The following is a 17,332-nucleotide window of genomic DNA, read 5'->3' on the forward strand; positions in this document are numbered from 1 at the left end:
TTCTCCAACAGCTCTCCTGCTATTTGACCTCTGACCTTGGGCCCTAAGTGGCCTCTGGGTGGTGTTATGGTCTAAATGAGGAGCAAATAGACAACACGTACTGATTTGGGGATGTGTCAATTCAGGAATACCACGTGTGTGCAAAGTATTGTTCCAGAATTGTGGGCCTAGAGATAAAGACAACAGATAGTCTTTTGATCCATGAGGGGCTGGAGAGAAGAATTCTATGTTATGTTATAATAATGTTCAGATTATGTCAACCTCCATTTTTACATTAAGAAAAAGAATTAACTTTTTAATTTGTTTTTGTATTGTGTATGAATTTATTTGCCCCATTATGTGTAGGCATCTGTGGAGGACAGAAGAGGGCATCGGATCCCTGGGAACTGGAGTTACAGGCACTTGTGAGCCAGCTGTTGTGGGTGCTGGGAACTGAAACTGGGCCCTCTAACTGCTGGAGCATCTCTCCAGCCTCAGCCTTTATTTCCAACCTTGGGCTTAGTGCTAGGTTGGATTCGAGGAGGAACACAGTAAGTGACAGAGCTAAGTCTTTGTTCTTGGAGCTGGAGAGCAGAGAGTCAGACATGGGCAGGTGCTCTTATCCCCAGCTATTACCATAGATGAGTGGTGAGTGATTGGGCTGGCAGCGCCCACTCCAAGAGTTCAGAAAGGCTTCCTGCAGAGGACAGACTGGAAGGAGCTGTTGGGAACCAGCCTCGGAGAGCGCGGAATGACCCTCTTGGATGGGCATGGCAGAGCTCAGCTATGCACTGCGCATGCCTGCCCGTATTCTCAGCTCCGTGCTCCTCAGCCTCCACTTCTTCCTCACCCCTGGCTCTTGGTCTCTCATTTGCCACCTGCTTTCCACCAGACTCCAGACCTCCTCATCCCAGCCTCTCCCCAGCTTCCCGTCCACCGTCCACGCTCCTGCTTATTCCCAGCAGTTGGAGTGGCTTGCATTCTTCTGCATTGAATCTCATTTTGTTATTTCCTGTCCCATATTTTCTAAACTCCCCAGGTCCCTTCTCATTTATTTCCCCATCCACTCCGGTGCTGTTTGCAGCGTTGCCCAGTTTGTTATCATCTGCAGATTTAATTAGTGTGGTTGATGACCCCTCGCTTCCAGACCGGAGGCTAAGGGGAGGGATGGGTGGGTCCAGGCAGGGCAGGCTCTGGAGCGTATGTGCACGGGGTCACGGCTGTGGAAGAGCCTGTTTTGGCTGTGTGGAGGGGACATGTTCCAAACTAGGCTCTCACCTCATATAAGGGGAAAATGCCCCGGGAGCCAGAATTTTCTGGGAAAAGAAAGAGGATGCTGGAAACTGGATTGCACACACCCCTGAATTCACTTAGCTGTCATGTGGTTGAGCAATGTTAGGTGCCAGGCAGCTTACTGAGCACCCTCCTTGTATCACGGAGGATCTCCACAAGCTCTCTGCAGGGCCACCATGATGCCTGGATTAGTATTTTTCTGTTTTACCCAAAGGGAAGCTAAGATACTGAAGAATTATGTGACCTTCTCATGGTCAAAGGGAAGCAGGAGGAGAATGGTGTTTTCAGTGGGGCTTCTCTGTCTCTTCCTTTACTATATCCTAGTTCTTGCTTGACATCTAGAACTTTCTATGCTAATGGTTTATTTCCACAGCACTCCAGGTCACTAGACCCTCAAAATGATTCTGTGATTTTTTTCCCCATCATAGTGACCTATTCTTCCTGAATGCCTTGAGCAATTTGGGAATATCAGATTCAAGATCTGCATGTTGGCTGTTTCAATGGCTTGCATTCATAAATCAATTTAAATTTCACATTAATGACTCATATCTGAGTTGGTATAAGGGATAAGGCGGGGCACTGATGAGACAGTTGTGAGGTCCTACAGTTATACGAGGCCTGATGGAACTGCAAGGTATCACAGTGGTCTTCAATGTGAACTCCCTAGCCTTGGGGCACCAGGTCTTAGTAGAGCATCATGTATTCCAGGAAGGGTACTTTTTCCTTGTGTGTTACATCCCAGGACACCAAAGCATATGCGGCAGGTGTCCCTGTCATTATTCTGTGTTAGTAATCCACTGTCGTCGTGACAATTAAAAGTCCATCTATTTCTAAGAGTGATGGTATGGCGCTTTTAATGCATGAAAAACAAACATGGAATTCCTTGAAGGGCCCACAGGGAGCTGAATAGCGGGAGTTTTGCCCCTCCAAGACTCAAGCAGAAATATTATTAATATTATTGGTTTAAAGAAATGGTTCTTGCGCTGAATATATCTTCCACCAGATATCTAGAAGGTTTTTAAGTTTTTATATGTTTATGTTTCTGCTACTCACCTTCTCCCCACAAGGCTGTTGTTATGAAGGATTAGTGACTGGAGAAGGAAAAGATACCTGTCCTGTCTCCTGAGACCAGGTGCAGGTCACAGCCTGACTCCAAGTCATACAGGAAGCTTGTTCCATTATTCAACCAAATCATAGTCCAGACAAATCTGAGACCAGATGGACAGGTGCTGTCCATCTTTGCATTTTTGGTCACATTAGAGAAGGGGCAGACATTCCTAAATTGATCTCCTTGGAGAAGGAAGGCAGGCATTCCCTCAAGGATCCTTTGGCAGGGGGCTCCCTCATTACTCTATCTTACTGATGATATAAAGAGTCTGGGGGAAAGTGTAAAACTGACCCATCAAGATCACTATTGTTAGTCTCATGTAGAGCAAACCCAGTGGCTAGTACAATCGTCACAGCCCATGTCTCAGCCCTCTGGCTCCCCAGACACTCTTCAGATAGGCTAGTCTCCAAATGCTGTCCAATTCCTGTGTCCCCTCTCCTCCTGCTTTATGGCTTCTATTCTATCCACAACCCTTTTGCATATGCAAATCCAATCATAAAGTAGTCAAAGAATAACTGAACTGCTCATAACACTGTCTCTGGACCCTCCATTCAAAGAAACCTCAGCTATACTTCGGTAAAAGTAACTCTCTGTGGCATAAGTAGCAGAGGGAATCTATAAGCTCACACACCCAGGGAGCCTGCAAGCCTAGAGGTCTCACAGGGCTTTACATGACAGCTCAAATGGTACCTGTCCCCCCAAAACATTCTCTAACTTTCTGATAATTTCTCTCTAGCCTTTCTGTGCAGCCTACTTCATCTTCCATATGAGCCCTTGACTGGCCCTGGCCTTCTTTCTATGAAGTGGGTGCCTTGCTTTCCCTGGAATCTGACAGAAAGAGAAAACTTTCCTCAGAAACCTTGTCCAGTGTGTTCTCAAATCTTATTGGTTTTGGTTCTGTTACAAAGTATATTTATGCACCAATAATTGTGGCCAGGGGATTGAATATGCTCATTTTCACTAAGTGAACCTATACCTGGAGCTATTCACCTGTACTGGAAATGTCAGTCAAAGAGAACCAGCCATTCAGCTAGCCAGCTGGCCAATCAGCCACCAGTGAACAAAATGGCATTTTTAAAAATTAGAACCAAAAACCCAAAGTCACAAAATGAAACATAATAACACCAAAATACAAGAAGATATTTAGAGAAAAATCTGGCAGCTCTTGATGGATGAAAGGGAAGACAACAGATAGTTGAGCATTCCCTAGTTACCCTGCACCCCTCTTTTCAACATTCACCCCAGCCTTGGTGCTGGTCCCATGACCTATGCATTCACTATCATTTATCTGGTTTCCAAGGAGGTGAAGAGTGTAAGATGATAACATGATGGCTTTTATTTCTTTCTTATACCCTGAACTCTTAAAGCCGTTCTGAGCATTCAATTATGACTTGATACATACTTGCTGAATTGAAGTATTTGTGGATGGTTGACTCATAGGAAAATAGTGAAGATATCCCTCAGTCATGGCTAAGAGATGACCGGGACACATCTTTGGGAGAGTTGGTGATCATAAGATTTTATAGAAGTATATGACGAGGGAGGAAAGCATCGTAACCTAAGAATCATGTCAAGGTTGGATTGCTATGAAATTAGGGATAGGAATACTTCCAGAGTTATATGACTAGCTTTTCAGTACCAGAAGATGCTTCTCTCTCTGAATGGGATATTTTCCACATTGGTCAAAAGAAGGGAGGTCAGAAAAAACATGTGCTTTCTCTCACAAATGGATCCTAGATTTTAACATTTCAATGTTTGCGAAGAAAGGGGCATGAGAGTAGGTACACGCTATGGAACAGATGTGAGATTTGAGAGGAGAAGGAGGGCTGTTAAGAAGGGTGGGGGTCACCAGGACAATTATTTGAAGGTTATACCTTACCCGCCCTCTTCCTCTTCCCCTCTGCTTCCTCTATAGGATGCAACCAGACTCTGCCACGTGCTCCTGCTTTTGTGAATCTCACTGCTGCATCTTATCTTCCCCGCCATAGTAGGCACAGTGACCCAAATGTAACGAGTATACCAATGTCTTAATATTTGATAGTGCTTACCTTAGTGTCACCTGCTGGTGATCCGCAGGATGGCTTTGCAGTTTATTGTCCAATCTGGAACCATTTTGAGAATATTCTAATATTAAATTAGATGGGATGAGGCAGGAGAATCAATCGGAACTAGCATGGACCAACCAGAAATTACTGGTCATTTGTCGTTTGAGTATCTAGCTCTTTGTCCCCTACTATCTATGTATTTTCCATCACCTGGATAGTGTTGTGCTTCCAGAGTCCTGGTAGGAATGAGAGGAAGGTGACCACTTTGTTGACTGTTTGGAGTCTATAAAATCTAATTCCACTTGCTGGATGTCAGTTGTCCAAAAACACTTTTGTTGACAGATGATAAAGACATCAGGCATCTCTTTTTTTTTTTCCCTCAAGATTTGCCTATGACTTTTACTCTTCTGCTTGGGAATGGTCATGTGTGCCTGAAGCCCAGGCTACTGGTTTTCCTTGGATTTGGAAAAGGCTCTGTACTTTCTTCTAGTGTGCTTAAGGTTTCTGGATTCTCTCTGTTGATAGAAATTCTATCTCTAGCTACCAGATTCCTATGGAATATTTTACAAACTGCTCAAATAAGCCTTCCATCTTATTTTTCACTCTTAGTTGGGTGGAACAATATAGAATGGCTATAACCTTGGTGGGTTTAGTTGTAGTTTTCCTCATGATGAGATTCCCACATAAGTCAAAGGCAAGCCTCTGTGACTCAAGGAACAACATATACTCTACACTCTGGCTACTAGGCATGCTCTTAAGTTTAGTCTTAAAAGTCTCATTATATGAACAATTTTATATAATATGCTTTATAGTTTATAAAATACTTAGATATTGATAATCTCATTTGAGCCTTGCTAGTATGGCATTATTATTGACTTTTGAAGATTTATTAATTAAAATGAATATCTAACCATAATATATTACAAGAAACAATTATTTTCAATAAAAAGAAAAAAGTAAAATATCTAATTAAACAATTATATAATATAAATGGTGTTTTCTTGATGAGCAGGGATGTTGATGTATGTATGTATGTATTTATTTATTTATTAATTAAAGATTTCTGTCTCTTCCTCGCCACCGCCTCCCATTTCCTCCCCTCCCCCAATCAAGTCCCCCTCCTTCATCAGCCCAAAGAGCAATCAGGGTTCCCTGCCCTGTGGGAAGTCCAAGGACCACCCACCTCCATCCAGGTCTAGTAAGGTGAGCATCCAAACTGCCTAGGCGCCCACAAAGCCAGTACATGCAGTATGATCAAAAACCCACTGCCATTGTTCGTGAGTTCTCAGTAGTCCTCATTGTCCGCTATGTTCAGCGAGTCCGGTTTTATCCCAGGCTTTTTCAGACCCAGGCCAACTGGCCTTGGCGAGTTCCCGATAGAACATCCCCATTGTCTCAGTGTGTGGGTGCAACCCTCATGGTTCTGAGTTCCTTGCTTGTGCTCTCTCTCCTTCTGCTCCTGATTTGGACCTTGAGATTTCTGTCCGGTGCTCCAGTGTGGGTCTCTGTCTCTGTCTCCTTTCCTCGCCTGATGAAGGAGGATGCCTATATGTTATTCTTTGGGTTCTCCTTCTTATTTAGCTTCGCTAGGATCACTAATTATAGGCTCAATGTCCTTGGTTTATGGCTAGAAACTAAATATGAGTGAGTACATCCCATGTTCCTCTTTTTGGGTCTTGCTTATTTCACTCAGGATAGTGTTTTCTATTTCCATCCATTTGCATGCAAAATTCAAGAAGTCCTTGTTTTTTACCGCTGAGTAGTACTCTAATATGTATATATTCCATACTTTCTTCATCCATTCTTCCATTGAAGGGCATCTAGGTTGTTTCCAGGTTCTGGCTATTACAAACAATGCTGCTATGAACATAGTAGAGCATATACTTTTGTTGTATGATAGGGCATCTCTTGGGTATATTCCCAAGAGTGGTATTGCTTTGTTCAGGGGTAGGTTGATCCCGAATTTCCTGAGAAACCGCCACACTGCTTTCCAAAGTGGTTGCACAAGTTTGCATTCCCACCAGCAATGGATGAGTGTACCCCTTTCTCCACAACCTCTCCAGCAAATGCTATCATTGGTGTTTTTTATTTTAGCCATTCTGACAGGTGTAAGATGGTATCTTAAAGTTGTCTTGATTTGCATTTCCCTGATTGCTAAGGAAGTTGAGCATGACCTTAAGTGTCTTTTGACCATTTGAACTTCTTCTCTTGAGAATTCTCTGTTCAGCTCAGTGCCCCACTTTATAATTGGGTTGATTAGCCTTTTATGGTCTAGTTTCTTGAGTTCTTTATATATTTTGGAGATCAGACCTTTGTCAGTTGAGGGGTTGGTGAAGATCTTCTCCCAGTCAGTGGGTTGCCTTTTGTCAAGCTTCTAAGTCTCAGGAGGTCCCATTTATTCAATGTTGCCCTTAATGTCTGTGCTGCTGGGGATATACGTAGGAAGTGATCTCCTGTGCCCATATGTTATAGAGTACTTTCCACTTTCTCTTCTATCAGGTTCAGTGTGTTCAGACTGATATTCAGGTCTCTAATCCATTTGGACTTGAGTTTTGTGCATGGCGATAGATATGGATCTATTTTCATTCTTCTACAGGTTGACAACCAGTTCTGCCAGCACCATTTGTTGAAGATGTTTTCTTTCTTCCATTGTATACCTTTAGCTCCTTTATCAAAAATCAGGTGTTCATAGGTTTGTGGGTTAAAATCTGGGTCTTCTACTCAATTCCATTGATTGACTTCTCTGTTTTTATACCAATGCCAAGCTGTTTTTGATACTGAAGCTCTGTAATAGAGTTTGAAGTCAGGGATGGTGATGCCTCCAGAAGTTCCTTTATTGTATAAGATTGTTTTGGTTATCCTGGGTTTTTTGTTTTTCCATATAAAGTTGATTATTGTCTTCTCCAGATCTGTGAAGAATTTTGATGGGGATTGTATTGAATCTATAGATTGCTTTTGGTAGAATTGCCGTTTTTACTATGTTGATCCTCCCAATCGCAAGGGAGATCCTTCCATTTTCTGGTGTCCTCTTCAATTTCTTTCTTCAAAGACTTAAAGTTCTTGTCAAATAGATCGTTCACTTCCTTGGTCAGAGTTATCCCAAGATATTTTATGCTATTTGTGGCTATCGTGAAAGGTGATGCTTCTCTGCTTTCCCTCTCTGTTTCCTATTCCTTAGTGTATAGGAAGGCAACTGATTTTTTGGAGTTGATCTTGTATCCTGCCACATTACTAAAGGTGTTTATCAGCTGTAGGAGTTCTTTAGTAGAGTTTTTGGGGTCGCTTATGTATACTATCATATCATCTGCAAATAACGAAAGCTTAACTTCTTCCTTTCTGATACGAATCCCCTTGATCCCCTTATGTTGTCTTATTGCTATTGCTAGAACTTCAAGCACTATATTGAAGAGGTATGGAGAGACTGGACATTCTTGTGTTGATGATTTTTTAAGGTAGTTATTAACCACTTATACTTCTTTTCTTGAGACCCATCTGTTCATTTTATTAGCTCATTTGTTGATGGGCTGTTTTGTTTCCTTCATGTTGAATTTTTACAGTTCTTTGCAAATTCTGGATACTAACTCCTATCTGAAGTTCAGTGGGTAAAGACTTCCTCTGCTGTTAGTTTCTTTTTCTCTATGGCTGTCCATTGCCTGTAGCCCCTCTCCCCTGTGTGTAGATTCTTCAGAATAACCCTGTGCAGTTGGAGTTTAGGAAGCTCTTGCCCACCCCAGCATCTTGAAGAACGTGTTTCTACTTCCTCTGTCAGTGTCCGTCTCAGATTTTAGAACTCAGTTCTTTGATCCACTTTGAATTGATTTTTGTACAAGGTGAAAGATACGGATCTATTTTCATTCTTCTGCAGGTGGATATCCAGTTTCGTCAGCACTATTTGTTGAGTAGCCTATCCTTTTCTCCCACCGTATGTTTTTGCTATCTTTGTCAAAAACTGGGTGGCTCTGTCTTTGTTGGTTTAATTTTTTTTAAGAGAAAAGAATGTAACATTTTAATAAAATTATCTTTAAAACAAATAAGGAGTTTATGGCATTATTTTACTTTCTGTGTATTGTTTCCTCTTAGCTCTCTTGAGTTACAACTGGTATATTGCTAACTGCTCAAATGTAATAGGTTGTGTTCTGATAAATTCACACACCTTGGAAACAATCACCAAATAAGGAACGTATCTATCGCTAACAATTCTACATTTCTGCCTTTACTGGCTTCCTTTCTTATAGTCACATGGCATTCTTATATTACAATTATTCAAACATCGCCTCTTAATTTCAACCATGGAAGCTTGTCAAAAATGATGTAGCTGATGAGTGGCAGAGATAGGACCCAATCCTCAGGTCCTAGTACCACCATGAGCCTTCCCTCCCAGCCTTCCCATGAGCTGTTTCTACATGATGATGATAACTATCCCTCACTTCTTCCAGATGTGTACTTTCTGAAACACAATGCAACTCTTGGTATGGTAGAGGCTCTGCCATCTGGTCCCCAGGGTTGAAGCCCTTGGTATGGTAGAGGCTCTGACGTCTGCCCTACAGGGTCCCTCCACTTTTTGTCTTCTGCGGGGCTTTGAGTAGTGATTTCTCTCTGGAGCGCACTGATAAGTCCTCCAGAGTGGAGACTCTGTGACAAGTTGAGGTCACTTCTGAGTTCCTGCCCCTTTAGGTGCCCAGAAATATAACAAAAGTGATTCAGATTTCAGATCCTTAGGTCTCTCCTTGGTTGCCTTCAAACTTAATTTGGGGACTAGGTAAAGACTTTTACATAACAAAGGCAATGCTGCTGGTCTTTTATGGGTTTGAGGCAGGGTTTGGTGGGCATTTGGATCTGCCTTCTGCTTTTGATGATCACTGACCTTCCTTACCTAGGCCTGCAAAAGTTGGAGAGATGTTCCTGGTTGTCACCCAGAAACTCACAGGAGAGCAAGGTCTCGTCTTTCCTTATCTAGTTATGTAATTCTTCCCTTGCTTAATGTCAATCATAGTGTCTCTGGGAGGTCCCCATTGCTAGGCTGGAAGTTCGTGAGAACTACAATGGAGTTGGTTATGGCAAGAACAGGATTAGATGATGGGGACCTCTTGCGGAGCGTGTCCTTTTTTGTTTGTTTGTTTGATTGATTTTGTTTTTGTTCTTTTGAGACAGAGTTTCTTAGTAGCTATGGAGCCAGTCCTGGAACTAGCTGTGTAGCCCACGCTGGCCTCAAACTCACAGAGATCCGCCCCCCCCCCCCCCCCCCCCCCCCCCCCCCCCCCCCCCGTGCTGGGATTAAAGGTGTGCGCCACCACCAATTGGTGTGGAGAGTGTCTTAAATGGATCTTGCTCTAGTGTTGGAAATGAGTTGTCCCAGTTTATATTCCACTTCTAAATTTGGTCCCTGAGGATTCTCTCATCCTCACAATGGAACCATGGACCTTTGGTTCCTACTGATCCCAGTTCACCTGGGTTGGTGATCTTAGCGGAGTCTACGAGATCCTGACCCACCCCGTCCCCCTTCGTTGCCTCCACGTTCCTCTCCCCGCCCATCCTCTGGCAGCCCCGTTCGTGGGTCGTGATGTACTGCAGCTGATGTTCTCGGCTCACAGAAGGGCCTGGGACCAGAGTACGCGGAGGCCTCTGGGGTCAGCACTGGGCTGGTTTGGCAGGATTGTGGGGAAGGAGTCTCATGGAGTATCAGTTTCCAGTGTTTGGCTGGAGCTGCATCCCATTCGCTCTTGTCTCTCTAGAGGGGGGACGTGGTCTTGGGAAGCCACATGCAATCTTTGGATAACAACAAGAAGACATAAACAATCTGTATATTCTCACCAGGAGTCTGCAAAAGCGGCCAGGAAGCTGGAGAGAGGTGGCCGGGGTGGGGGGGGGGGGCGAGTCTACCTTAGTTTTAAGCCCTGTTCTTGTACCTTCGGTGACTGATATCTTGCAGGGAAGGGTTCAGGGTGGCCTGAGCTGATGGGTAATGTGGAAAGACCCCAGTGCCAGGTAACATGAGCTTCTACCCTGGTTCTGCTCCTACCTAGCTATATCTAAACCCAACCAATTCAGCCTATGGGACTTAATGTCTTCAGTTGCTCCAGAGGAAATGTTTGTCAGGGATCTTTGGAGGTCTCTCTGACTCCAAAGTTCTGTGGCTACATGGATTCTCTCTGCTGCAATCTGTGTTTATGTTTCAATAGCAGGCTTCTGGGTCCAGGAGCTAGCAGCATGGCTGTGTTCAATAGCATCATGACCATCTAAGGTTTGTCATGTAAGCATACCCCAAACTTGTACATTATGAGGCTCTTTTATTTCTTATGCTATCCCTGATTCTTCTACTTAATGCTGTAATGTACTTATTAGCCCATGAAGCAGTATGCTCCCAAATATATACAATTTAAGTTCAGTTTAGGTTGGGTTTCATGAGTACTGGGGTATTTGCCAGTGCTTCTAGCAGAAGGGACGGAGATCTACATATGCAATGGGCACCAGAGGTTCTCAGAAATGGAAAAGCCCCCCAGGGTTCTTACAAGGCCCAAGAGCAGGTGGAAGCTTGAATGACTAGTTGCTGACATAAGAGAAACATTCAGGAAATATATGTAAGGGCAATTGAATTATCTCGCCCAAACAATTAGATTTGTACTGTGTTGGACAAAGGACACCAATTACTTTGTGGGCTGTGGTTGCCTGTTTTCAAGAGTAGTCACAGGACTAAAATACGACAGTCTATATTTATGGATATTGAAACCAAAGAAAATATTTGATGAACATTTGCCAGGCACTATGGTGGCTTTGAGAAAAGAACAATCAATATGGTGTGTTCTTTGTCTTCATGAAGCTGTTGTTCTAGACCAAAGGGCAGCACTTAACACTGTGATGACTACAGGGGTGAGTGCGGAACTATGAAGGGTGAGTTATACAGGTCAAAGCAAGAGACAAAATGTAACCCAGGGACACAGGAACAGCTCCTGGGGCAGAGGTGCTCAAGCTGAGCCCCACGTAGGCGTTGACTGGGCCTGAGAGAGAGGATAACTTAGAGGTGAGAAGATTGAGCAGAAGAAACTTCTGAGATGGGAAGATGGCTGGATGGTGAAGCTCCGAGGTGGAAGTTGGGTGGAACAGTTGGACATCAATGAATAGGGCTGTATGGTAGAGTAGGGGAGGAGGAGGAAGCCTAGTACCTTAGATTAGGACTCCTTTAACTTTCTTCACCAGTGACCCCTTTTTACTCAAGAAATTTTATGTGATCTTAGTGATCTCAAATACACAGGTATATGAAATAGATGTATTTCATGTATTTATTTTAAAAGTCTGTTGATCTATCTATCTGTCTATCATCTATCTATCTATCTATCTATCTATCTATCTATCTATCTATCTATCTTTCTATCTAGTTTTACCATTCATTAAAGACAAAAACAATTTTACATACTAATGAGATGAATATGATTGTTCATTTTTCATAAAATATTAAATCTCAGGTGCATATTTGATACTGAAGGGCACAGAAAAATATCTTCAACATTTTTCAGTATTTTGGTTTTATAGTCATTGATGTTGAGAACTTTACTTCATATAAATAATGTGGTATAAAATAACAGAAGTAAATTTAAGATCATTTTAAGAATTACTGGAAACTCTGTCTTGATCCAAAGTCAAAATTCATTTAATGGTTTGTAAATGAAGCTCACTCAGCCATTTTTAAAATTATACATACTAACACAGTTCAATCTATAGATGTACTAATTTAATTCTTTATAGGCTGAGTGTAATATTAAAGTGCTTTGTTTTTCCATGATGAAACCATTCTGTTTATGTAAAAACAGAAAATTGTGTATATAGAGAGAAAACACTTATTCCCACAAACCAAATCAAGCCAACCAACCAACCCAGGAGCCAAACAGGAGTCTCCAGTCCCAGTGAAGTGACTTCAGAAGCACCCGTTGGCAATGTGTGGTGACATATGGCCAAAGTGCACACGCTATGTGCTTGGAGCCAAGGCTTTGGTGAACTTCCGTGGTATATCTCAGGTGAATATTGCCAGAAAGACCTCAGTCTTATTACCTGCTTAATTTTGAATTAATTTTTGGCCGTTATGCATTCAGAAACTTTTTACTGTTGCACACATTTTTTTTTATAACTCCTGCTCTCAGTCAAGCTACCCCCACATCCAGTCATGCCACACAGTGTGGGGTCCACATCCCACAGTGTGGAAAGTTGTGTTTTCCTTGCCTACTTTGTGAATCCAGCTCTTTGTTTTGTGCTTAGTTGTGAACACAGTTGGGGAGCTAACTCACAAAAGTTCAAAGAGACTGATAACCTTTGGTGGGAAGATTCATCACCTAGGGCTTCTTACACTGTCTCTCTCCTCTGCTGACAACTGCATTCTGTGTTTCAGTGCATTTGACAGGAACTTTAAGGCTAACTGTTTGGCTGGATTTGGGAGATCCTCCAGACAAAACTTTTAGGTATAAAGTCTTTTAGGGATGGGTAAGATGGGGGAATGTCTTATCTTTATGTTAAATTTCATGTGAGGATCTGAAAGTAGTGTGTTTGAACCCTTCTCTCAAATTCGGCAGATACTGTCTATCTTGAGTCTCTAAGTTCCTTTGTGGCACAAGGGGTATCTTAAAAACCCTGTAGATAATTTTTAAAGTACAAGGCGCAACAGAAACAGGATTTCTGATTCACAATTTTAATCTAACAGAAACCAGTTTTCCCTCATTGGCAACTCACTATTTTGTGCAATGCTGTGCTAAGGGCCTGAGGAATATAAAAAAAGAACTGAATACAGTCCCTGCAGCTAAGAAGCAGGCTTGCTGTATGAGTGGAGCCTGGTAAAACTGATGTTCATGGAACATTCTACAAGACACACTAGAAGATACTTTATCCCAAATTTTTAATGTTTTGAACTGTTTTTAACTCTCCCTCCCTCTCCCTCTCCCTCCCTCCCTCCCTCCCTCCCCCCCCTCCCCCCCTTTCTCTCTCTCTCTCTCTCTCTCTCTCTCTCTCTCTCTCTCTCTCTCTCTCGGAAACTGAGGCTTACTTGCTTAAGTAACTTACTGGCCAGGGTTCCCACAGCTCTAAGATCTGTAAAATCTAGGTTCAAATCTTTGTCTGTTGGAATCAGAAGCTCCAAGTTCCTCCTGTTCTTCTACTCTGCCTCCAAAGAGAAAAGAACAGATAGCACCTGGAACCAGAGAACAGGAAATATCTTTTTTGTTATTGTGTTTTAGCTTACTGCCTGTTAACCTCCAATTTTAAATCCTCTTGCTAGTAAGACAGAGGTTGGCGCCTCATGGTTTTCATGTTTTTCTTCAGAAGATGCAATGAGGCACACTTCACATCAGCTTGCATCGCCCGGGTGCTCTTCTTTTATGGGAAGGTAGCATTTTGTGACATGAAAAGATCACAACTGGCCGTTCACTTCTCCGCAAAACCATATCCCAGCTTTGACTTTCGTTTCAAGCAAGTTTTATTTACAGACAATGGAAAGGCAGAATACTTTGCTGCGGAAAATTAGCATCCCTAGTGAGAAACAGTCTTGCCTCGGTTGGTGTAAGATTGGGCTGTCATGGGCAGAGCGTCTAAAATCATAATGGCCAAACATTTTGTCTTTCCATAAAGATGCAGGGGGCAGCCCTAGACCCAGATTCTCTTTTAATTTTTTTGATGTTGCTGGTCTGGACTTTGACCTCAAGGTCTTAGTTATAAGGCCGTATCCAGGCAACAGAGATGGAGAGGGAAGTCAAAGGTATCTACTGTCTTTGAAGAAGGTTGCTGGAAGCTGCTTCGTAACACATTCATCATGTTGGCCAGCAATTACCCAAATTCTGGGAACGCCTCGCTCCAAAGGACATATAGTCTTGATCCTAGAGGACCATCTGCTTGGTGAAAAATGAAGAAAATGAGGATGGCTGTCTGGGGACAGCTAATAGTCTGCCACCACTGCCGTGGAATTTGGCCTTTGCTCCCCCAACCCTTTCTTAAACTTTGAACATCTGTACCCACTTAGTGGACATTTGGCATGAGCCCAAGACACAATGTCTCAATAAAGTTAAAAAGACATTTGTCTCAATTCAGAAATAAAGACAAAGCATAGGATATTAAAATTAATGATGTCTTGATTTTATCTAAGCGTGAGGGATGATGCCGCTTGTCACCTTTCATCAACAACATCTTTTCCGGGGCCACAAAAGAGAGCTGAGGCTACAGAGGGCCACCTTGCAGATGGTTCCTTTTCTTATTGTTGAATTTCACTGAGCAAAAGCTCAAGTTACCATTAGAAATAGCAGCAAGTGATCAATGGTACTGTCTCGTCACCCTGGCTATTCCAACCAGAGGCAGGAAGTGGAAACTTGGGAGATTCTTACCAAAGGACACTCCCATAGCTGTGTCAGAACTGCACTGCATGTGGGAGCCAAGGGGGGGCAGAGTGTCCATCAGAGGGCGGTCACTAGATTCCTTTTGTGCCTTCTGATTTGATCGTGTAGTGATTGGTAGGTGGTTTCAGTCAATAGCAATGCTTGTCTCTCTCTCCACTGAGTGGAGAAAAACCATCAAGGAGAGCAAACACTTCTGGGTTTTGAAAATTATTTTTATTATATTTAGTTCTTTTCATAACATTGGGTAAATAAATCACTTGAGTCTTCCTTGCTTGGTTTCCATGACTATTAAATAGAGACAATCATCACACCTGCCTTTCTGGAGTATTCCTCATTCTTCTGCCTTAACGCTGGGGACCTTTCATTCCTGAAGTATTAGGTTCTGGAAGCCTGAATTACTGAAGGTGTGTGTGAGTCATCATGTAAGAATACGTATTCTTCCTTTGTATCATGAGAGCTCTAAAATATCTGTCTTCATTTCAGAGATGTGTGAACACCTTCATAGTCCAAGAGGGAAGCAGCCCCTTGCATAGGACTGCTGGTCTCCCTGGCACACTGGAAAGTCACTGTCAAGGCTATGGGTTCATGGCTTTCACTGTTATCTTTACCCCTAAACCAAGATTATAGAGCACGGTTCCCTGTAAATGAACCTGGGGAATGAATTTCACTGGACACCCGCATATGCAGACTGCACACGGAGTCCCTGTCTTCTCAGCGTGACCCCGTGTTCCTTGCCTCACAAAGTGTGTTTGGTCAGGAAAACCCTCCTCTCCTCTAGGGCATGGGTATCCAGGAGTGAATGGAAGCTGTTCCCAACCAGCATTTCTGGAGAGAAAGGCTAGAGCCTGGGTCTTAATCTACCTCCATTGCTTTATCCCAATACAGATGGTACATCTGCTGCCTCATCTGCTTCTTCCCACCGTGGTACAAAGGTTCCATGTAGTTTCCAATAGTCATTTGGTGAAGAAATCCACAACCAACATGTTCATTTTCTCTCTGCACAAAGTATTTGTGACTATTTTTTTAAATTTATTTTAAAGGTATCACAAATAGTGGCATCTTTGCCAGGTTTTACTACTCAGTTTTCATCCTCTTTCATTCTTTGGTGACAAAATCTGTTAGAATTTACTTTTATTCAAAGATGAGGGTGAATCGCTGGGACAATCTGACAAGTATTTATTTCAGACATGGCGACCACGGCCGAGTAGGTGGCTGACTTAGCCTCTTTCTCCCGTGTTCATCACTGCACATCTGTTCCTTTGAGTGATATCCATGGGCAGTGTGATTGCTTGTCCTGGGATGCAGACGCACATTGTGCTCACGCTGGACCACGCATAGGGTTGATGGGTTGATATTATTTTGAGTGGGGCATTTAAAGCACTGTGGTCTCTGTCACTTGCCCTTAGGTTTGCGTGGTCACTTGTGATCTGAGACAAGCATCCAGCACAATCATAGAGGAGGAGCACAGATTTCATCAGTGAGCAATAAAGCCTGTGGCTGGAGACAAGCTGAGAAGTTGGTGCCTTGAATCCCCACCGACCAACTGTTAATGCATTGTGCAGTTTCTATGGAAATCATAATTGTATAATTTTCAAATCTGTTTATAAAATTATTTTATTTCCCCCATGAAGCCACCAGCCTCCATGGACTATACTTTGGGAACACAGACACTTTGGAACCAGAGCATATCTGGAACAGAATAGATACATTGGGTACGAGTGTGTGACATTGGCTCCAAAGGACATTTAAAAGGGACAAAAGTCCCAAACTGAAGGAACAGGAACTCTGGGCTTCTAGAGCTGGGAACTGAGAATTTTCGCTGTATTCTTACAAGTGTTTCTATTTCTTTTCCCTTTGTATCTTGCAGAGCAAAAGTCAGGGATCTGTCTTTGTCCGGATCCACGCCCCGTGGCAGGTGCTGGCCAGGGAAGCAGAATTCTTGAAGATCAAAGTCCCCACCAAGAAAGTATGCACTTGTTTCTCCTGGATTCGGGGTCTCCTGAGGGCTGGATGCTTGCGGATGATTTGGGAACTGGGCCATGTGGATGTGGCTTTCATGGAGTTGAAGGCAAACTTGTCTCCCCAGGGATCCTAAATATGTGGCTAGGAGGTGGGTGGGACAGAGAAGAGTTGGTGTCCCTCTGTCTGTCTGCCTGTCTGTCTGTCAGACTTCCATGCTGTCTGGAAAGCCAAACATCTCATCTTTATTTATTTTTTCTGTTGCACCGCCTTTTCTGTTGCTCCTGAAGTTCTAGACCCACCAGGCATTTCTCTGTGTTGAACCTGGCAATGTGATCAGGCCACAAGCTGTGCTAAGCCAGGGATGTGGGGAGAAAATAGCACCAAAGACGCTATGGGCATACTATTGTGGCCGGAGTGGTGGCTTTTGCTCTTCCAGAAGTTAGGAGGTTCTCCACATGTGAGGAGACTGGAACCATGTAGGTGATGTTTTCACAAGCTTGGTGCCAGTGTCTCACCTGGAGATCGCAGTTTGCTCGGTTGGTAGGGAATGAGGCTCGGGAAACAGTGCTGTGGAAAAGTCA

General features: G+C 43.1%; 1 protein-coding gene across 1 annotated transcript in view; it reads left to right on the plus strand.

Moving 5' to 3' along the window:
- Ano2 (anoctamin 2) overlaps positions 1-17,332 on the plus strand; it is a 332,789-nt gene that overhangs the window by 51,268 nt on the left and 264,189 nt on the right. Inside the window, exons 4-5 of the mRNA XM_041635458.1 lie at positions 16,657-16,755; positions 16,897-16,899. Of these exons, the coding sequence (XP_041491392.1) occupies positions 16,657-16,755; positions 16,897-16,899 (102 nt within the window). The remainder of the gene's footprint in view (positions 1-16,656; positions 16,756-16,896; positions 16,900-17,332) is intronic.

The sequence above is a fragment of the Microtus oregoni genome, unplaced genomic scaffold (genome assembly GCF_018167655.1).
Source record: "Microtus oregoni isolate MIOR12 unplaced genomic scaffold, Mior012 000002F_ref0000024, whole genome shotgun sequence".
Lineage (NCBI taxonomy): Eukaryota > Metazoa > Chordata > Mammalia > Rodentia > Cricetidae > Microtus > Microtus oregoni.